The sequence below is a fragment of the Taeniopygia guttata genome, chromosome 1A, assembly GCF_048771995.1.
Source record: "Taeniopygia guttata chromosome 1A, bTaeGut7.mat, whole genome shotgun sequence".
Classification (NCBI taxonomy): Eukaryota; Metazoa; Chordata; class Aves; order Passeriformes; family Estrildidae; genus Taeniopygia; species Taeniopygia guttata.
In genome coordinates, this window is record NC_133025.1 from 69,100,270 (window position 1) to 69,123,076 (window position 22,807).

Genomic DNA, 22,807 nt, shown 5'->3' on the forward strand with positions numbered 1-22,807 from the left:
GATTACTAATTGCAATAAGAAAGACCAAAATCTAAAAATGTCTAAAGTTTTCATCCACCTTGTCTGAAGGTGCCAAATTTTCTCATAAACTCAGTGATTCAGGATTTAAACATAAGCATAATTTTGAAAAAGTATGTGTTCTAGTTAATTATTTTAATACATGTAAAAGTAGTCACCTCTAAGCATTTAGACACGAAAATTCTGTTCTTATTTTATTTCAGCTCAAAAATGTACTCTGCCAGTTACATGCTGCTGTGTCACTAACAGAAGGACATTGCATTGTCATGGGGAGGGTGTGGTTAAGGTCCTATTTCTCATGCCTTCTCTTTCCCTGTTATACAATTGCTGCACCTCCAGCAGACCATGTAAGTGCTAGAGAGGTGCCTACACTGCCTTTGAGTAACTCTCCTGCTACAAGACTCCAGTGAAGCTTGAACACATCACAGGCTTAGCTTTCTGTGGTTTTAAATAAATAAATAAAAAAAAAAGACATTATGGCAAGTTTTTGTTCTTTTGTTCCAGTGGTACAGTTAAGTTTTATCTCTAGCTTCAATAAGAGTTGCAGGGTCTTCTGCCCACATGAATCTGTGCTGTCAGCAGAGGACCTTGCACACAAATATGCAGCATGGCAGCTACTCAAGCCATATGACTTCCAAATTGTCTAGGAGAGCTTATTAATTAAGTCTGGCAGATATCAGATAGACAATAATCAGTAGCAAAAATGCAGTTACATTAAGATGAAGTACAACATAAAGAGAATTACCAGAATGTATGAGGTGGTATAATTGAGCAGCATGAATAAAGGTGATAGAAATGGAATTTAATAAGTTAAAAGAGCATGAGCTAGCATGCGTAGGAGCAACTCATTGCCCTTTCCAATAGTCAGGAGTGATTTTCTTTGTTAATTGGATCATGTTTCTTCATTGCCCAACTGGATGTTTCTTTTTGCCCTCCTGAAGCACAAAATGTTTAAAACAAGTTTTAAAATATGTAATAACATAAAATGGAGAGGGAAGAGTAATCAACAGAAAACTCATAGCACAAAAGGGTTGACTTGATCTGTCCCTAGAAAGCTTTACAATACTTTACACTCCTGCCAAAGGAGATACTGGGTAAGTTTCCAAGACGCTAAAGTGATTAAATTTTGGTAGACATGCTGATTTTGCACTTGTCTACTTATGTCCATCAAGGGAATGGTTTTCCTTCTCTCTCCTTTCTCAAACTACTACATTGATCTTAATGCCACACATCAAGACAGGTTCTTTAAAACACATGTGAAGTTTTCCGTACAAGGAGACAGCTTTGGTATTCCAGCAGTAAAGTTCTTTCAGCAACCAAAATAAAATGTGCACTGCAAGAACAGTGTTAATTTGACAGTAACAGAATAGTTGAACAGTGAAATCTGGCCTGTGTATCAATGCTATCAAATTCTTAGAACTCATTTCCAAAAGTGACTTTACTACGAGGAAACCTAAATAATCCACATGCTTCGCAAAATAATCACCATTCATCTACACATTAATGCCAGGCTAGAAGGACTGAGTGTGGACCATTTTTCCAGAAGCAGTAGGACTTAAAAAAAAGTTGTAGGGGGAAAAAAGAGTTTACTTAATCAGCTCAAACTCTATTTTGTACACAAAGCAATGGCCAGCACTGGGAAGTATCTAATCTACTTCACACATAAGAATTGCACCTCTCACTCCAAAAATGGTTTCCTGAAAAAGAACTCAAACTATTTAAAAAAAGAATCTAACATACAAAAACCCCTCAAACCAAACCCAGCTGATCTCTGTGGAGTTTCCTGGAAATGTGTAAATAATTAACACTATTTTTTAAAGTTGTACTGGGAACCCAAAGACTTTGAATTCAGCGCCTTTGAAGGCTTCCCCCGTGATGGTAGAGTTGCTTTTCGTAACATGGATTAAAAATGTCTGTCTTATCTTATGAACCAAATGTCTGTTTTCTTCCTTATGACAAGTGGTCTTGTGAATGCCCACATAACCACAAAGCATAAAAGTGTCATCTGTTCTCTTAAAGATTATGAAATATTGATGTGCCCACAACCGTCATCCAGATGTAGTCTTCAGGCTTGGTTGAATTCATGATCTCAAACACTTTTGATTTTAGGAGGGCACTAATATAATCTGGGGCCTTGGACAGTTTGATCCTAACAAAGATTCTCAAAGGTACCTTTTTGCTTGTCTGCCCATGGGTGAGCCAACTTTTCTTGCACATGAACCACTTACTGCACAGACAGTCCCCCATTTCTTGGTTGAGATATTTACTGGCAAGAGACAGCCAAGTCCCAGAAATTAAGCATGCATGGAACTTGGAAAAAAGGGACTATGAGCTCTTAATATCCTCTATCCATCTATCTGAAGCTGTTGGATTTTTGTGTTGACCGAAATGTTTAGCACTGGTAGCCAAAAGGAGACATAAATAATTAGAAGCCACTTCTGCAAGTGTTAAATCTTGAACTTTTGTTTCCAGCTCTCAATCTGCAAAATGCAGACACCAGTGATTTACTTCAGAGGGCAATTAATAGGTCTTTCCCCTCCCTCAAATCAAACTTATGTGGAAACTCTCTATATGCTGAGACAAGTCTTTAAATGCATGAACCTGAATACAAAACATGTCCCTCTTAAATTGGATTATTTCCTATGGATTGAGCCAGAGACAAAAAAATCCACGTAAACTCCTCGTGACTCAGAAAAAATTATTCCATGCTGCAAGCCAATCTCTCCACCTCAGACAAACTATTTCCCAAGACCAATTCTAATGAGTTTAAGATTTGCATGCAAAAATTCATCATGTGTTTCAAAAATTTGTTTTATAGGAATCATTGTGCTTTACACACTTTTTTTCCAAATAGTGGTAGTTAGATCTGGACCTCAAGCCAAGCAGCAGATGTTGGAATTTCCATGCAGAAGGCGGCTGCCAGTGACCCAGAGGATCCCCCTCTTACTAAAGAGCTGCTGCTTCCATAGAGTCTGTTAAGTGAGAAGGAATTGCAGCGTATGTTACATTCATGAAATTTTAGGACAAATCTGTGCAGGTTTTCTTCCTTACAGGGAGAAAGCCTTCTGCATTTTGGAAGGACAAAGAAGCAAAAAAAGCATTTCTTTATACATGGTAAAACACTGCAACGTTGGTAACTCACCCACTGGTGTTTATGATGCCTCAGGGACAGGACTTGAATGGGACCTGAGACTTCTAAACCTCTGCACTAAACTTATGTAAGAATGTAATTCTGTAATGTGCTATTTATGGTTAGCTTAGGCAATCTTATCTAAAAGGCCTCATGAGAAAAGTTATGCTCTAATACATATGGATGCGATAACATCTATTCTAGGCTAATCAACAGGCATTTGTACAACTAAAAAATGCCCAGTCAAGATTAAGGCTGCATTAACTGCAGATTTAAGTAGGCTCTTTAAAGCCACACTGGCCCCCAAGAAGTCTTGTTTAACCAATATGTCCCTAAACAGAACTAGAAAGATTAATAGAGGTTATCTTGTCAGATGAAGTTGATGGTTTGCTTGCTTCACACTGCACTGGCATTTTGCTGTCTAGACCAAGTGTTTGTTAGTCTGCACCAGGCTCCCTGGCTCTGTTTTGGTACAAATTAAATACTCCTTGATGAGAAAACTCACAAATGTGCTGTTAGTCTATGCTGGGATCGAGATTGGATATGAATTTCTTCAGGCTTGGTTCCCTCAGCTTCCTCAAGTCTTCCAAGAGCACCAAGCACACAGCCAAGCTCAGTCTGTATCTATATCAGAACAACTGATATCACAGAGTTTATGACAACTCAATTCAAGGTTTTTGCATGACTAAGGCTAGAAGTACTTTAAGATACCAGTCTAGCAAGATCCTCAAATAAAAATAAACAAAGTGCTCCCTACAGCTATTCTGGAGAAGATGAACTCATTTTCTGCTCCCAATATCTCTCTTTTCTATAATCATGGAAACCAATGACAGTTTTCAGCCACCTCTCTCTCTCCATAAGGTAAACCGGTCCCATCCATAACAAACTCTCAAGCAAAATGATATAATTTCCCCACATTGTCATGTCCATATTCCACCTCCACAATGGAACTACCAGACTTAGTTATTCATAGGTTCATTGTAAACAAGAAAAGAGATGAAAGACTATCAAAGGCTGCTTGAGGATTTTTTCAGAGGCATTGCAAATAAATTAAGCAAATCAGACCGAGAAGGTGAGTATGTCATTGTTCTGTATTCTGCTGCTTCTAAACTATTTCCAGTTCTCTTGATCTGAACATCACATGCAGAGAAGAAAATGCAATTTTAATGAAAAGGTTCCTCTCCCTCCAAAATCAACATACATGACCATACAGAATTTCCATCAAAGTCAAGAAGTTATAATACCAAACCTCACAATTTAAAGGATTTTATGCTTGAAATCACAAATCTCCTGGATCTTCTTCCCCTTTCATTATTTAAAAAGGTTGCACAATCAGACTGACATACCATAAGACTTCCATTCCTTTTCAGCTCTGCTTTGGTCATCCTTTGATTAATATCACGCTTTTCACAAATACATACATTTGAAAAAAGTCTTCCCCCACACACCAAAAATAACCTGTATCGTGCTCCATCTTCAAAACTGTTACAAAAAAACCCCTGCTGCATGCCACACCACAGCCATTGCTGAAAAGAAAACAATGGCATTACTTACTAGGAACTCCAGACACCAGCCGTAGTGGACGTAGTACTCGGAAAGCCCGCAGAGCTTTAACATCGAATCCGGCACCTTTTCCTCCTATTGAATTCCCCCCATCTGCTTTGGTTGCTTGTTCTAAAATTGCACTAAAAAGCCTGCAAAAAGAAAGAGGAAACAATCTGTAGGCAGACAAGCAAGGCTTGGGCTACACAGGAACAGAGATCATCACCATCACATCACCCAAACTATCTCACAGACCTGTGAAGGGTGTCACACCTCTCTCTCGACATTCCCATATGGTGGAGGAGAGACAGACTCTTCCCATATGCAACAGCCTATTGGTGATGTCTGTACCATTTGCAAAACACTTGTTTCTGAAGCAGACAAAAACATAACAAAAAGCTCCTTCACGTTCCTCCATTGCTCCTTGTAGCTAGCTATGGGCTACCAACATTTTGCCGTCTTTATTAACCAACAATCCACCTTGGGGGAGAAAATTATCACCCGTAATTAAGCCAATCATTAATTATCTGCCACCAGTTTTACAAAGAATTAAGATTCACCAATGGCACTGCAGGTAGAACTTGGTGTAAACTCGAGGACCCTTCAAAGGGCAAGTTTTTGATAGAGTGTATGTTCACACTGTGTGCTTGTGGATCCATTTGTAAATCCCCTGATGCACTGGCTAAGGAGAGTGCAAAACTGTTGGAGTCTCATTATTAGAATGTTTTATTATACCAGCCTTAATGTTTTATCTTGGCTAATTGGAGTAGATGCTTTAAGGAGAAGATGTCTCACTCAGAATGCATTTTAAAAGGCAGAGCAAGAAAGAAAAGGCAATGTTCTTCTGTAAAAAACCTGAAGGCTCACCCTATCTGTTAATAAGAGCTTGATTTAATAAATTAGCTTTCAGGAAGCAGCTTCCATTTTTCTGGTAAAACATTAGTACATTTGGGGGAGAACAGATTCCTCATGAATTTGCTAATGATATTGCTTTCAGCCATGAAGTCCTCAGCTTGAGCCCAGCCAAATTCAGTAGAGGTTAAGAGCTGTTCCAGCCTAAATGGATGTTTGGCTCTGTAAATAAGGCTTGCTGGGAGTGGCAGAGACCCCTTGGTCTGTCAGGCGCCATGGAGGTACCATAGACAACTTGAAAGAAACTTCCTGGGATGACAGAACCAGTCCAGATGGAGAGGCCTGGATACAGCAGTGGTTTCTCTCATGGACTTTGGAGTCTGTGGTGCCCCTGCCAGGATCTCATCCATATCCTGGCTGGCACATTCCACAGAGTTCTCAGACCATGGGTCAAGCAGACACTGAGTTGGCTGATGGCTTAACAAGCAGCTCCAATGCCTGCAGCCTGAAGATAAATATTACTGGATATTAAAATGAAGATTCATTTACTGAAACATCGAAATCAACAGATTCCCCCAGCACTAAATCCACACAAAAACGTGGATTAGGGGACTGCAAATGTAACATTCCTTTCTTAAGCAGGTTTTTGCTAGTTTTCTTGTGTTTTTTTTTGTTTTTGTTTTTGGTTTTTTTTAATTCATATTGAGAGTCTTATAAAACTTGTCAGCTGTGACTGAGGAACTCCTAAATGGATCTATTCAAAGCCTCAACTTCAAGCACTGCAGAAAGATTTAACAGCTAGGTAACAAGCATGGGAAAAACTGTGTGTGAGGAGGTTGGATGCTGAGTTTGTAGGTGTTGCAGAAGCAGGATACAGAGAAGAAAAAACCAGAGCCTATGAGAAATACTGCATTGACTACAGATATCACAGAGAGAGACAAACAAGGGTTGATGCAAAGAATGTGAATTATTGGAATGTATGTATTTCTTGAGCTCTATACACAAATTATACAGTAGCAATTATCTGCTGGTTTTCATAATAGAAACACCGTAGGTCAAATTTGGCCTAATATATTTTCAGTAAGTGACTGATTAAGCTCTAGCAATATGCTCTATTTCACATTCAAACATTTCTATCTTTCTAGTCCACAGAAATCCTATAATAGGTGATGAGTGACACACTTATACAATAGTCCCAGTCTCCTAGGATCCTCTAAAGGAAAAAGAATCTACTGCAAAATGGCTTCTAATACTGTTTTTCAGCTCCCAGACTAGGAATCTCAAGGAACTGAGTCAGCAACTGTGCAAAACTGGGAGTCCATTTTACTGATCCCTATTTTCACTGGCCCCATGTTTTCCCAGAGAGCAGCTCTTGGCACTGGGCACCAAGGCTGTTTCTGCTGCCACTTGCACAGTGAGCAAACCAGACTGCTCTAGAATTCTGCTGCCCAAGCAATGTCCTAAATTAGTTCAGGAGGAGCAGAAACACAACCAGTAGGACAGCTCACACCTCTGGAGATAGAGCCTGCATTCCCAGACTAGTGCAGCTCCACTGCAGGCCAGCTGGCCTTATTTTTGTGCTCCAGCACTGGCATGCTAAATGTGCTCTTTTGAGGTACCTACAGTCATCTGCTTTTGCACTTCAGGAATAATTTGCAGTAATTCCTGCTGCTCCTCATTAAAAAACCTACATTTAAACTTGAATTGCATTACTCCTGCTAATCGTGCTTTAATGCATTTACTCCATGCTTTATATTTCCCCTACACTAATCCTACTTTTTTCTAATGCATTACAACTTCTTATTTCTCTCATCTATTTCACTCTCTTTGCCTTCTGTACTGGGGTCTAGACTATGCCCAGTGTGATCTAATCTCTACTCCACTCTTCAAGTTTATAATATACCATGTTAATTTTTCTTTGTCCTCATGCTCCCTCAATCAGGGTATGGGGAGACATCCATGATGTACAGCCCAAATGCTCTTGGTTTGTGCAGGTAATTGTTTTCTGAGCCTAAAACAGCCAGATGGATGTTAAATTACTGATACAAAAGATGAGGCCAGAGCACTTGTGTCTTATGTAGGAAATCCTGCTCTTTGATGAAAACCTTTTGGGAAAGTTTTCAGTAGGTATAGTGGAGCGAGGTGAAGTTCTTTATCAGTAGGTGAGTTAGCATGCTCCAAGCATAGGGTGAGAGAACTGTGCTGACAGAGAAATAAGAGTTTGGGTGGTACAAAAAAGGCAAGAGGGCTAATCTATTGCGGCCACTGAAAATCTCACCATTAAACTTCCCCTCCTCCAAAAAACCAGACATCAACTTTATTGACTTCCACCTAACTACTTTCTGCCAGCATAAATTCATGCCCCAGTTTCATTTTGGATATCATACTTTCCACTGATGAAGCACAATTAACATCATCTTTATATCTGAATTTCATTTGTGACATGACTAAATTAATTGTGACTTAACTAAATTTATCTGACAGACATGAACTATAAGAGCAGAAAACCAAATTTTTATCACACGCATGTGTGGATATGCTCCATGCTTTGTTTGGGATTATTTACATTTACCTGTGAAGTAAGAAGCTTGCTTCACTGTTTTGTTTTTGTTTTTTTTTTCTTGTAGTTTTCTATTTTCCTTTTGACATTTGATATATCAAAAGTGTTTTCACTTTGCTAGATGACCCCAACAGCATCATGATAAGGCTGTAACCTGCTCTTCATCTCTTCCTCTGTGGGGAGTACACTGTGATTTTTATAGCATAAAAAAAGAACTTGTCAAGGGCCTCCAAAATATAGGAAGAAAACAGAGGCCTTGGTTTTCTAAGGCAAAAAATCAGAAGAAAAACATGGCTGAAAAAAAATCCTCTTAGGTATAAAAAAAGGTAAAACACAAAGGCTTTCTCCACAGTGTTTTACAGTTCACCTGTGATTTGTGAGTGTGAAAATGTTTTGATCTTCCCTCTAGAAACTCCCCACAGGTCTTCAGTAAGACAGAAACTGTGACCACATTTTCCATTCTGTTCTGACTTCAGATTTTGTCCAAATATCTTCACTGCTTACCTTCCCAAGTTAGACTATAATACTTCCTTCAAATTACAACACCTTTTTCTCTGGCAGTAGTTACAGGTCCTTGGAGAATGACTGTTCTTGGCAGAAAAACCACAGCCAGGAAAGACAGATATTCTTCCATCACAATATTGTCAAGCTGGTCTTCTCTCAAGAGAAATTTTATAATATTAAGGGACATCACTGTGATATCTGACAGTTTTAGTGTTTTCCTAAAGAGGGATAGCAAAAATGAAGGAAGTGGGAGACAATTTGCCTAACCATTAGTGCTTGTGGGTTGTGCCTAAATGAGTGGCTTAGGGGTCTGGTTTCTACTATTAATTAATAATGTTGGTAGAGCCTCTGATTGATACCCTCACAAAGCCATTATTCAAAACAGCATTTAAAGGGGTGCTATAGCAAGGTCAGAGGCTATTTAAAGAGAAGGCAGATTCAAACTCTAACAGACATAGCTGATGAATAAACAGGTTTCCCACACTTCAAGACTGATAAGCTGCTACAAGCCTACAGTTTAAAATGCATCCTCTCACCAGAAAACAGAGAAGCAGTGTTCAGTGCTTCCCTCTGCTGCTGTTGCATATTCCTATGGCCTTGCTAGAATCACTGACTCTAAAATCCCTTTGGATACCAGGGGACCTATCTTCAGAAGGCAGGGGAAAGTATATAGGCACATTGTTATAAACATTTTTATGGGGACTGTGACTCCTCTCTAAAATTTATACCTGCTCCACACACGTCCATTTTCCTCTTACTCTACTGACTAGTTCATTTTAAGGTAGAGGAAGCCAGATGTGCTATTATCTATTGAAGCTACCGGTGAACTGAGCAGGTGGATTTGAAAAATCTAAAATCTGTCTTTTTTTTTTTCTCCTTTAACTTGTAACAGTACTTGAAGAAGTGCTTCCCACCTAGCCAATGTTTTGAAAATCTTTGAAAATTAGAGATGATTGGTATGGCAGAGCAAGCACAAACGGCAATTACCACAGTCACACCATCCTTTGTCCCACACACCAAATCTCTCTGCCTTCTGCCCCACTGTTCAAATTTCTCAGCTTTCTCCAATAGCTCCATCAATAGGTAGAAAAAGGCACCACAAGGAAACGTTGTTATCAGCACTTGCTTTCCTCCTCCTCCCTCTCTCTTCCAAATTTATTTAAAACCTTTTCCATGGGGCTTCCTTCCTGGAAAAATATTCAAATATACTGAAGTTTAAATATAATGTCACTGAGGGATTTCAGACTGCCCCTAGGAAAAGAAGACAGGGCAGGAGAGGAACAGATGGTATCACCAAGTAGATTTTGCAGAGGGGCTGTGGAGAGGAAAAGCAGTGCACCAGCCTAGGCTGTGGTAGTGTATGAGTGAGTTTAAACAGATAAACATCAAAGGAACCCATCTGGCCTTGAAGTGGAATCTGTCACTTGAGATTGTTGCTATTTAACAGAGACCTTGGGGTCTTGGCCATGTTTATTATACTCATGTAATTCTTCCCCAGTTACATTTTTGGTTCCCCATCTAGTGACTAAGAGCTGCTGGAGGCAAAAGCAGATAGAGGAGCTGAGAGCTGCAGCTTGTGTCATTGGCAAGGGAATTAATTTCAGCCTGAATATCATCTTGCTGATTAACTGCCCTCAAAGGAAAATTGAAAAGGACTGTACTTAAACTAGATATAATCCTGTTCTGTAATTTCTGGAGTCCTGCTCTCTCACATCCAATGGAAAAAGAGGAGGCAATGTGTCCTCTCTTTAAAATGCCTCTTTCTCATAAAAATTAAAAGGGAATAATCACATTCACAGGAGTTTTGTTCTTCAATCTTTCTTCCACTTAGGCAGCAATTTTCAAAGAGATGAGATATCTGAGGGCATTCAAAGGCAGAACCAATGATAGAATTGGACATCAATACCAGAGGAGGGGTGGGGATTTTCCAGTTTTCAGGTACTGACATGCTAAGGGATCCTCTGTCTGTGGGCAGGAAAAAAGGAGAAGCACAATGGGCATTGCTGTAAGGAGAAGCTTTATGCCCACGTGGAGGCAGAGAGGTCTTGAGACTAAGAATAGGCTTCAGCCTGTTCTCCCTCCCCCTCACTGGGAATTCTCCTTCCACCCACTCTTATCCATGGTGATAGGAAGTGGGAGGTATTGGGAAGCACACAGCAGTTTGCTGATTAAATATTTTGGGGCCAGCACAAAGATGGTCAGGAAGGCAGATTGGCTTGGGGCAGAAATTATGAGGGGATTTTGATGACTAGGAGTGTCCCTTTTGATGTTTTCCCTAGGAGTTCATGCAGGGTTTCCTTGGTAAAGAGGTGAAAAGACTGCAAGTTTTTGTGGGTGACGAAACTCTCTAACAATGGAGTGGTGGGAGGATGGGACAAATTATTCAGGCAAAGAAATACTTGTTCCCTTTGTATTCAGAGGTAGTTTATCCTTCACCTCTTCCCTTCAACAGCCACAATTCCAATCCCTTGCTTATCTCTGACCCTTAAGGAGGAAAAGCAGATAATATATTATTTTGTTTTTATTCAAATAAATTAAATGCCAAACTTAAAAAAGATGGAGAGGAATAAGAGAATTAGAAAGGCTGCAGCTCAAAGTGGCAATTTAATCTACAATAGTAAAACTATTCTTCAAAAAGGTTAAAAGATTAAAAGGGTCAACATTAGAAGTGTTGAAATCACCAGCTGAGCAGTGCAATTGAACTGAGGGTCTTATTTTTATTTGTAAGTAGGAAAACCTGTGATTTAAATTTTTCTTCCATCTTCCAGAATGAGAAACATCAGCAAAAGTTCACAAGATGGCAGAATTTATCTGTCATCAAACTCCTAATCTTAATTAAGAGATTACCTAGATATTATTTTTTTAAAAATTAATATAGATTTAAAAACAAATGCATTTTCTTGCAGTTAAGCACATTCAGGCAATTAACTTGATCTAACAGCTTTGGGCTGCTTTCTCTTTTTACCTCTGGCTCCCAAAGAGCAGTTTAATTTCCCTGTCTTGCAAACCATTAAAACAGTGTTTGACAGAGGAACAGAATGGACAGCAATGTCTAACATCACCCATATGTAACAAAGCATTGACCCACTCTCATGGTCCCAAAGGTAGCCACTAACCCCATGTGGACAGTGCCTTGAAAAACAAAGTGTTGGTACTCACCCTACTACCACAATTATAAAATCTAGTAAATTCCAGCCATTGCGGAGGTAAGCGTTGGGGTGAAAGAGAAGTCCGTATGCTATTACTTTTAAAAATGCTTCCACTGTAAAAATTATGAGAAAGAGATATTCCACTCGTTCCTGGGGAAGACAAGAGAACAAGAGAGATACTGGTTAGTATTGTAAATGCAGGCAAACCCAATGGGAAGAAATGACGATGTCTGACTCAATTCAGAAAGCTGAATTATTTCTTTATTATAACTATATTAAAATACATTAATATACTATATAAAAGGAGGATACTAAAACTACATACTCCTTTCTCTGACTCTATCTGTAACTGCTCCACAACTCGTGACCCTCTCTGGAGAGTTCAGCCACAGGTGGGTTGGATTGGCCATCAGGCTCAAACAATCCTCACCAGAATCCAATCAAGCACTCACTCCAGGTAAACAATTCTACAAACACATTCCACATGGGAAAAACAAGGAGCAGAAATAGAAATTGTTTTCTCTTTCTTTCTCTCTGTGCTCCTCTATGAAAAATCCTGAGAAGGAGAGAAATATGCTTGCCACAGATTAGTGCGAGTGATAAATCACGAATCAGGAAGTTTTCTTTCGTCCTAGTCCAGGTCTGCAGCCTCCAGCTCACTGCCTGCCACTAGGGTTCACCTCCCACTCTCAGAGGGCTTTGCTCCTCAGCCCTGCATGGCCTGCAGTCCCTCTGACAGTACAAGTGGCAGTAAATTTTAGTTACATTCTGAAATTTGCTGCCCTTTTCTTGGCAGGGACTGACCCCTGAAGCGGCCTGTGCAAAGCAGGAAGGGAGATGGTCGGCTGGAGGTTGCCAGCCCTCAGGGCAAATATTGTCAGCTGTCAAGAAAGAACTGCATCGTGCCCTCTTTCTGCCTCTGGAGAGGAAACCTTGCTGCATGCAATACTGTGGAGAGAGATGGGGAAAATTAAGATGAGCCCACCTGAGACTGATGTGTATGTCAAACTTAGCCTTCTTTGGGATTCCCTTTTCTGCTGCTGGGGAATAAGTAGGCTGAATATCGGTGATAAGTGATTCACAGATCAGGCTGACTAATGCTAGAGGCTTTTAGTCATTCTGTCAGAATTGTACCTCTCCCTGCAAAATGCAGGCTGCAATTAAGCACATCCAAACAAAGGCACTTCCAGTTACAGTAGAGCCTGATCTAGGACGAGAAAGCAGGCTTTTGGAGTCACTACACAGGCTCACCATCTCTCATCCTCGGGGCTTTTAGCCCCAGTGTGGAATAAGGACAGCAGTATTGCAGAAATGGTAGGGATCTCCACCTAAGTAGGAGGAAAACTGCAGCATTAGGTAATCACTACACAAGCGCTGCGTGGCAAGCTGAGTGGGAGATAAGTACATGAAAACTAGATGACAGCAAAAGGAGACCAAGTCCCTACAAGGTTAAACTACAAAGTCATTAGAAGTTCACATGGAAGAAATAAAATCTGAGAGAAATAGACATTAAAACATCCTAGGCATTTGTGACATATCTTAAAGGATACCTAGCACAACAGACAGATCATTATTTTTCTTTTCTGCTCCAAATTGCAACTGCCCTATTCCTCTGTCCAGCTGAATGCATGTATGACATTTTCATACTATACAGCAATATAGAATGAACAGGATTACAAAAAAATTAGTTCCATCATTTGTCAGCTGCCCATTCGAATATCTTCCATCCAGCTCCAGGTAATTAACAACTCACTAGAAGCCTGCAGTTCAGAGAGAAGATAAAAAAAAAAAAAAAGGCAATTCCCTGTTCATCTGCATGTTTACATTAACGTGATATTTTAAAAGACTGAGAAACTCCATCTGACAGTAGCAGGCACATGTTTGTGCTTTAAAATATTGCTGGTTTGCCTCAGACAATGCTTTCCCAATGCCTGCAGTATCCCCCAGTTCTTAGTACAAGGAATGCCTAAAAAAAGAAAAAGTATCATTCTGCAGTTATCTGATCCAGTAGTAAAGCTTTTGAACACACCCACAGCAGAGGATTTGTCTGTCGTTGTCCCAGATGGAGACACAGCAGCACACCAAGGATTTCCCTTCCCTTGAACGCAGAAAAGGAAACAACAGCATACAATATTATGTTCCCAGCTCTACAAATAGTAAGTGCTTGCAAACAGGAGTCCAACCAGTGGCCCTAATCTTTCCACTACCGCTGAGAACTGAACGAGTACTGATACACAAATCACAGCCAAGCAGACCCAAATGATCCATCTCCACGCACACATTTGTAAAGTAGGACCAGCTATTGTGGAATCTCGTGAACAAAACTGAAAAGAAATGCAAAATGACCCTGTGATGGGAATTCTGTATGGTCTTCCCAAGTGCCCTGCACATTTGTGCTGCCACATGGCTCTACCAGAATGGCCTGAGGCCCAAGCCCACAGACAGGTCATGGGGGCTCTGCCTCATGGAGCAATGCCCCATGTCTGAAAGGACAAGGTAAAGCCTGCGTAGAGATTAAAGAAAGAGGAAAATGGGCTCTGAGCGGGAGGAACCTGCCCTTAACTGAGGATGGGAGTAGGGAGTGCTGTGCCTGAGATGGACATGGCCTCACTAGTGCCAAATGAATACCTTTGAGAATGGAAACCAAGATTTTTCTTATGGCAACCCAACCCAACAGTTGGCCCTTCTCACTCCCTGTTTCAACCAGGGGCTTTGCACAGTTGTGGGCAAGCTTTTTCCCCTCTCACAAAGGGCCAAACTACTCCTCATCCTGCCTTTGAGGCTGCCCTGCACACTCAGTCTATCTCCCTCCATAAACACGTGGGCTCATGACAAAGTGTTGCAGGCCCTAAAACCTCTTTTAGTAGGCACAGCTGAGATGGTACAAGGGGATGTGGAGAAGCCCACCTGCTCATTCAACAGCAGGGCCCATTAGAAGCAGGTGGGCAGAGCAGGTGAAGTGAAAGGCTTAAGGCTAATCCCCTGCCCAGCAATTTAACAGCAGACACCATCACTGGCCCCCAGGGACAAAGGCTGCTGCCAGCTCTGTCTGGCTTTGTGCTGCACAGCCACAGCATTGTGCAGGTCTGCCTGGCCAGCACAGCCTTTCCACTCCATGAATTTCACTGAAATACCTGTGCTAGTGCCAGCAAAAGGAGTCAGTGAAAGAAAAGACTTGGGAAAATTCTGGAACAACTTTTTTTTTTTTTTTTTAATTACTACTTTAAAAATATTTAGTGTTGTACAGAGCAGAAAATATATCAACAACTAACATGCTCTATTTGGCTCGGTTTAGGAGCCTCATATCTTTTCTGTCTCTAAAGGTGCCTATGGGAATACAGACACTTTTTGTTATTGCAATAAATGCTGCTTGTTGACCATGTTATGGGAATAATAATATGCCAAAGTATTGCACACACATGCATGCATATGCATCTATACATTCATATATACATATATGCAACTACAAGCTGTTTGAATAAATTCCTTATAGTTCTTCAGCTAAGGTGGAAAGATTCATAAAAAATAAAATTCTATAAAAGGTTCTGAAATTAACATAAGATACAGAATGTTGAGCTGAGGATAGATTTTACGATCCTCTGCACTTAAATTAATGATTTCAGGGTGTAAAACTGAAGGAAAAATACTGCTGAGATTAAACAGTGCAGCTGCTCCAAGACCATCAGAAAGCCACTCCTGCTCAGACTCAAGAAGAATTTGAAAAGCCCACTAAATAATTTGTGCCCCCTTTTCTTCCTATACTATAAAACTAAAGAGCCTTTATGAACAGAGCATAACTCAGTAATGACATAACACAACTGAGTTCCCCAGAATGTGGATTGCAGTCCCCATTCTGATACCACCTTGCCCAGAGAGGGCAGAGATGTGACTCAGCCACTCCCTGCCTCAGGTTAGAAGTGACAGGACTGTCTTTCACCCTCAGCAGCCACAGAACAATGAATATGTCTCTGCTAAATGAGCATCTGCACTTTTAATTGCTCATTTGAAGCTTTGCTCTCACAGATGAGGTAGACCACGGCCCAGTGTTTCAATCTCCCAAGGGACACAACACTGCAAGGTATCCATCATCCCAACTCCTCTGAGAAGCTAATTTGGTACTTTTAGAAGTACTTTTAGCTAATCTGTAAATTTTAGAAGAAGCCAAGCTAGAAAAATGTTGGTATTTCTTTCAGAGAGAGTTCTCTGCTGACAGGGAGGGAGGGAGCTGAGCACTGCCTTTGTGGGACTGAAAGGAGATAGCAACATCATTGCTCCTTGGAACACTAATACAAACCACAGCATCAAAAGAGAGGAAACTTTGGAGCTGCAAAAAAGGAGGAATGGTATTTTTTATTTGTCTCTTGGAAATGGGAACTATGGTCACGTGGTTGAGGCACATGAAGCATACTGCAGGCTGCAGAATTACAAAGCAGGAGCTTCCTCCTCAGACAACAGGAACATAAATGTTTTGAAAACCAAAGGAAAAACATCAACAAAATATGACTTGAAGAAGAGAAAAGATAAAACTTTTAGAAAGTGGAATAGTCCCTGGAGCACACATCTTCTGGGGCTGGCTGCACACTGCACCCCTGCTTGACTTTAGGGTTTTTTTGTAGATCTAGAACATGACCATCAGCTACCCTAGCTGATAGACCAGCCAGCACTAACACTGCCAAGAAGCAACCTGTACATCATCTCACTCATAACAAAGAAACAAATATTAACTTACTGTTAAGGCTCTAAGATATATTACCCAAAGAGGATTACTGCACTATGTATGAAACCCCTCTAATCCCATGTGTCTTCTACAGAAGTCATAGGTTTGATTTTGTTTATAATTTTTAAACTGTAGCTAATGTCATCTTGGGTTCATAAAAGGAGTCTGAAAACAGGAAATCCAAGGAAATTACTCTAGGGTGTCATAAGGCTTTTCTTCTGTCAGAAAGTGAGTAGACCAGTGCTGTTTCTGAGAAATGGTCATGAGAATGATTCACTACATCTTTATCCCAGCTCTCTAAACACCATCCATCCATCAGCACAGCTTGGTTATAACATTTTCGTTGCAAGAAAGATTAAATCACAATCAGGTTCTTGCATTTCATGCACACCAGTCAAAAGAGCTTACAATCTAAAATATGGTCACTAAGTGTTTTCTCAGACTTTGCTGTCTCTCTCTCCTTGCACTCTGACCAGCTTGCTACAAACTGTGTTTCAAAAACTACAGTTTATATGTTTGAAATAACGAGTCACAAGTGCTGTGCAGTTAGAACCTTTATGGGGCTGCCTGTTCGACCTCAGCTACATCTGAGCCTGCATTATTATTCCCTAAAGCTCCCTTAAACATAAGAGAATACATCTCTTCAGTAATGCAAATACTCAGATATCCAAGGAAAACAGCAGTATTTTAAGGGCCTCTGTCATATAGGATGTTTTGGCAATGCTTGTGGAAATAGGCTCTGAAAGATATGAATCAGAGTGGAAGCACTCAGACCTTCCCCTAGTAGGGAAAACAATCTTTTCTGATGGTCAGTAAGGAGACTGAGCTGCAGTGCTGGGAAAGATGGCCCAGAGACTCCATGAAAAAAGGTTTAATGATTCTTGGATTACAGGTTATCATCACATCTGGAATATGGAGATCCTCACTGTGTGAATATGCTAACCTGGAGACTACTGCTAACATGAATAACTGTGACCTTCGGTGAGGAAGAGCCCCATATGTGCACTCAGAGGATCTATTCAATAAAGAAGTTAAGGCAGGTTTGTTTACAATGAGTTACTTCTGAGTATACCTAGTTACTCAGAAGACATTTTCAGCTAAGTATGCATGAAAATATACAAGGGGATATACATATAAATATACATGAAAACATACATGAGGGAATAACAGTTAAAGGACAGAACATGTTTTGGATTTGTTTTTGTTTTTTTTGTTTTCAATTTCTCCTTAAAACTACTGTCACTGCAGAAACAAGTGGTCATATCCATTTAATAGAGAGAAAACAATTATAAGATGTCATACTGCTGAACATAACTCCGTTTGCTACTATGTCTAGTCCTAAAATACAGCATCCCTTCTACACATTCGCCAAAAAGAATATCCCCAAAATTAGAGCAGAAGAACACTATCTGATTTTACCTGACAAAACAAGCCCAAAGAAGTGGGTGACTACTACTGAGCTAAAGATTAACCCACCATTTTGGTAACAGAAACAGAAGTCAGGAGGGCTTCTGAAAAGTTTGATTTTCAAATATGATCAGCACTGCCTTCTCTGCACTCCAGCCTAAGATCATGTCAGGCTTTCAAATGAGCAGAAATACCAACTTTTAATTGACCCCTGGTAAAAGGGAATTCGCTCACATCTGGCTTTAAGGTGTCCAACACAAGAATAAGTGAGAGACAGACTTCTCACTAATCTGAAAGAAGCAATTATAAAACAGGAATATAGTGCAAGCCAGCCTTTGGTACTTTGTGATAATTCACAATGTGCCCACGATGTATTTAAAGAACTTCCTCTGGAATGAATAGAAGAGAGAACATAAATAGTTTAAAATTATTACAGGCTTCATACACATGCCCTATATTCAGGGGTTTCTTGGCAAATCAATGAATACTTCATGCAGAACTCTTGCACAATTTAGCTATAAGGTGCTAGTTTTTCTTAGAGCACTTTGGCAAGGATCAAGTTGAATTTATTTACAGGTTTAGTGGAACTATGCTGTGTGTCAGAGTCCAACTGTAATGCAGAGCTGAGGTAGAAGGGGGGTGTCCTGGTTTAGGAAGAAACTTCCAAAGGGGTCCCTCTAGAAACCAGATTCAAGCAGCCCCTCCCCCAAGTGGTTTGGAAAAATATTTCCTTGGAGAAAAGTGGAAAAACCCTGTGGATTTAACAAGAAAATTATTCACAAGCATAAAAAATGAATATTAAACAATAAAACCTCTTGCTGTTCTGAAGAGATGGCAAATTCAGAAAGTCACTTTCATGGACTTTTTGCCCACTTTTTTTCTCTCCCTTCACTCTCAGAATCAGTCTTAAAGGTGCAGAACTTAATATCCAGCATAAACAGAACAGACAGCTGGGGATACAAGCATCATAAAGTCACCCTAGGACACGGGTCAATCCCCTGTGCTCGTTACCTCGTGCAAACACACTTTCCCTTCCAGTCAGCAAGTTCATGCTCGCTCAAACCAGAACACAGATGATGAATGCCACTGCTGCTCTGATTTATCATCCTTTCACCTACATTTTTCACTAACAGAGTGTGGGAAAACAAGCCCAAGTAATAATAATGTAACTATTGGGAACCTAAATTTCAGAAAGGGGTAGCATGCCAATAACATTTGGATGGCAATACAATAGGAATATTCTTTTAAAACCTTTATACTAGGGAAGGTTCTGAACAATTTGATTAATTTTGAAGACAATCCTTCTTGGAGATAGAATTTGAACTAGAAAACCTACAAAAATCCCCATTCAACCTATATTTTTTTTCTGAGACTCTAAATGCATGTTTTATAACTCTAAATGTGCCTCTAGCCCTCAGGATAATCTAACAGACTTGATATTTCCTTTCCATTGCACACCAATACTTTCCAGTGGGATACCTCATTCTTCAAAATAGAGGTGGTCAAGCATGCACCTTTCTGGATACACAGAAAGGATTATGCATCCATTCAAACTTAAAACTTGAACTCTGGGGCCAATTAGACAATGTGTAACCCTTATAAAATATTTATTTTCTGTCTTTGTCTAGCAATAGCAGAAATCTCTTGGGCATTGTTGCTCAAGATTAATTTTCTTTTTTTTTTTTTTTTTGACTGAAATAGAACAATAGGATCTGGTCTATATGTGAGTCAAATCCTGAGAATATGTTCCTTATGGGTTTAGATTTTCCTTGGCATGACCAAGAACTGAAGCCATACAAACAGGCTGTGAACAAATATTCCAAACTGAACAGCTCTGAAGAGGCAAAGAAGGTTTTATCCTATTATTTTTTTTGTTGCTGTTGTTTTGGTCTACTACTCTGATTAAACTGAAATGAACTGTCACTTTATATTTTGATCAGACCAATAATAGATTACACTTCTAGGAGGAAGCAAAATCAGGGAAGGCAAGATAAAGTTTATGACAGAGAGCCTCATTTAGGGTCTCTGCATAGAAATTAAAAGCTGGCAAGGTAATTTTACCATGCCTAGGAATTGAATTCACCCCGAGAAGAAGCTTTTACTAGTTTCCTTTCTGCATTTTTGAGGCAGCCCAGTGTCTTCTCCCAGGGTCAACACAGCCATTAGAAACACCCCCATTATTTTTCTATCTACCAACTACTGGTCAAGACCAGGGTACCAGAAACATCCATTTAAATCAGAGCAGCCCCAGTACAACAGCTGTATCTAATAGATCATCACAAGGCATATGTGTCTCATCCAGCTCCAAAAATGACTCAGATACGTGAGAAACTGGCTACCAACCATGCACTCAGTCACATACACAGTGAAAAACACAAGTCCAGCAGCCACAGAGCATTTCAGTGCCCCGCTTAATTAATTTTTAAAATCATTAGTAACCTTAAAAAAACATGCTAGTGTTAAATATCGAGTGTTTTGTTGCCAGACAGAACTCTGTGTGTGTGTGTATTTATCTCCACTTAAGGAGGGATTCTAGAGAGCTATCTAATTAAATAATGATTCACTAGGACAGTTTCTAAAAGGTCTTCTCCAGAGTGCATCATCTAAGCAAGATACACCAGCACCCTTGCTTTTGGAAACAGCCCATGTGAGCTCAGCAACAACAGCTCTAATGATTTTCATGTTTTGCACCACCCATGATCCCAGCCCTAAAGGGGTAGGTCTGGAGTTCTCATATCACTTTAATCTGACCATCATTACACAGCCAGTGCTTTCAGTTCATCCTTTTTCAATGAGCCCCTAAAATTCTTAGTGGTAGGCATGAAGCTTAACAAAGGTGAAACCCAAGCATCTGACTGCTAAAAAGAAGTGACCTATTGTAAATGTAGGTGAACTTGATGGGAAGAAATGATTATGTTTGACTCCAGTTCAGAAGGCTGAATGATTTCTTTATTATAACTATACTAAAATACATTAATATATTATTTAAAGGAGATACTAAAATAACATACTTACTACTTCTAATTACCATATCTAACTTACAACTTGTCACCCTCTCTTGAGAGTCCAGCCACAGGTGGGTTGGATTGGCCATCAGGCTCAAACAATCCTCACCAGAATCCAATCAAGCAATCACCCCAGGTAAACAATTCTCCAAACACATTCCACATGGGAAAAACAAGGAGCAGAAATAGAATTTGTTTTCTCTTTCTTTCCTCTGTGCTCCTCTATGAAAAATCCTGAGAGAGAGAAGAATGTGCCTGCCACAGTAACCTTGCCCCCATGAGATTTATTAGTTTCTAATCATTGATATGATTTCAGGAGCTGATGATTTAACTGCTTGCAATCAACTTTATGTCAACTATGATTTGTCTGTCCTATAAACTTAGACATGCCACATGAACAGGCACACTGGGAAACATTCATGGTTGTATTCAGTCATCTTTCCAAAAAGATGACCAAAATTTTGGCTCCAAAATGAAGGACTGAATTGCCAACAGAGCTCAACATGGGGATAGTGAGTTCCTTTGAAAATATACCTATACTGAGACTTTCTATGCGCCAAGGATTTTTACAACCCCTTCATGGATAAGAGGTGTGGAAGAGTTATATTCCATATCCTTAACTTAATGAAGAATCATTTCTCTCAGAAAGTTGGAGTTTGTTTTGTTGTTTTTGTTTGTTGCTTTGGTTGTGTTTTTGCTTTGTTTTGGTGGAGTTGCTTTGCTTTTGTGGTTTTTTTTTTTGTTTGTTTGATATTTTTTGCCTTTGTTTTGCTTTTTGGGGAACCCAAACTTGCACCCCCATGTGCTGAGCTGCGAGAAGGGTTGGTGCTGCCTCTTCCCCAGGAGCCCTTGACACAGAGAACATTTCCAGAAGGGAGCAGCAGTCAAAGGAAGGAGGATTTGGGCAGCTCTCCTAGGAAGAGATCTCAGCAAACACGGGTTCCTCAATAAACCATGGACACACCCAGCAATATTTATACCGTCTGTGGATCACTCTCCACCACTGAGCTAAGAGACAGAGCTGCAAGACAGCCCCTGCAGAAATCTGGCCCTGGACCACTGTTTTTAGACTTTTCTCACTGCCTGATGACCACCCAGAACACCTCACCACATCCCACTTTTGAAACATCTCTGTCAAATGCATTTTAATCCCATCACTCTTGCACATTTTGGGATGCTCTAATTTATGTTTTTAATCTACTACAATTCTTTCATAATTGTTTGTGCAGTGATGCCTGACAGGGAATGCTTTGTAAATAAATTGAATTTATGACTATTTATAACCTCTCCCTCTTGAATTTTCTCGGCAAATAAATTGGTCCCACAGCTCAGTCTTCTAGGATTGGGGTTTCTCTGTACCCATTCATACAAACACACAATGTGCATGTATAAGAGGAAGAGAGAAAGGGACAGAGAGAGAGAGTGTGCACATGTGTGTGACTTTTCTTTCCATGAGTAACTTCAGAGCCTATTTAACATTCTGGTCACAGTGCTCAAGGCAGACAGGAAAAACACAACCTAAGGGGATGAAAAAATGAAAAGTCCTTGCAGCTTCTTCATCTCAGGCTCCATCCTTTCTTTTGTGGGACAAAGGTTTCCATGTTTTGTTTACTACCCCTGAATAAATTTCTCTTTGGTTTCTTGCTGCTTGAGCAGACAGGACACATGAAACTAGGCAGATATAAGGACCTCTGACAACCAGCACATAAAACTCATTTTATTTCCTTAATGGAAGGCTAATTGGTAATTAAAAACATGACTGTGACCTGTGCAGTACCCAGAGAATAGAAATTGATTTCATCTAAAACAGATAAAGCTCACAGGGCTGCAGCTCTGCAGAGCAGCAAGACTTTCTGGGCAAGGAGAAGTGAAAGAAGTGCTTTAGTTTTTAGCAGGTTTTGCTAATTTAGGCACAAAAAACCC

General features: G+C 40.1%; 1 protein-coding gene across 35 annotated transcripts in view; it reads right to left on the bottom strand.

Moving 5' to 3' along the window:
- The window catches only part of CACNA1C (calcium voltage-gated channel subunit alpha1 C), a 452,642-nt gene that overhangs the window by 178,336 nt on the left and 251,499 nt on the right, over positions 1–22,807 (bottom strand). For all 35 annotated transcript variants that reach the window (XM_072923847.1, XM_072923859.1, XM_072923850.1 and 32 more), the window contains exons 4-5: positions 11,766–11,905; positions 4,703–4,842 (exon numbers count right to left, since the gene is read on the bottom strand). In XM_072923847.1, the coding sequence (XP_072779948.1) occupies positions 4,703–4,842; positions 11,766–11,905 (280 nt within the window). The remainder of the gene's footprint in view (positions 1–4,702; positions 4,843–11,765; positions 11,906–22,807) is intronic.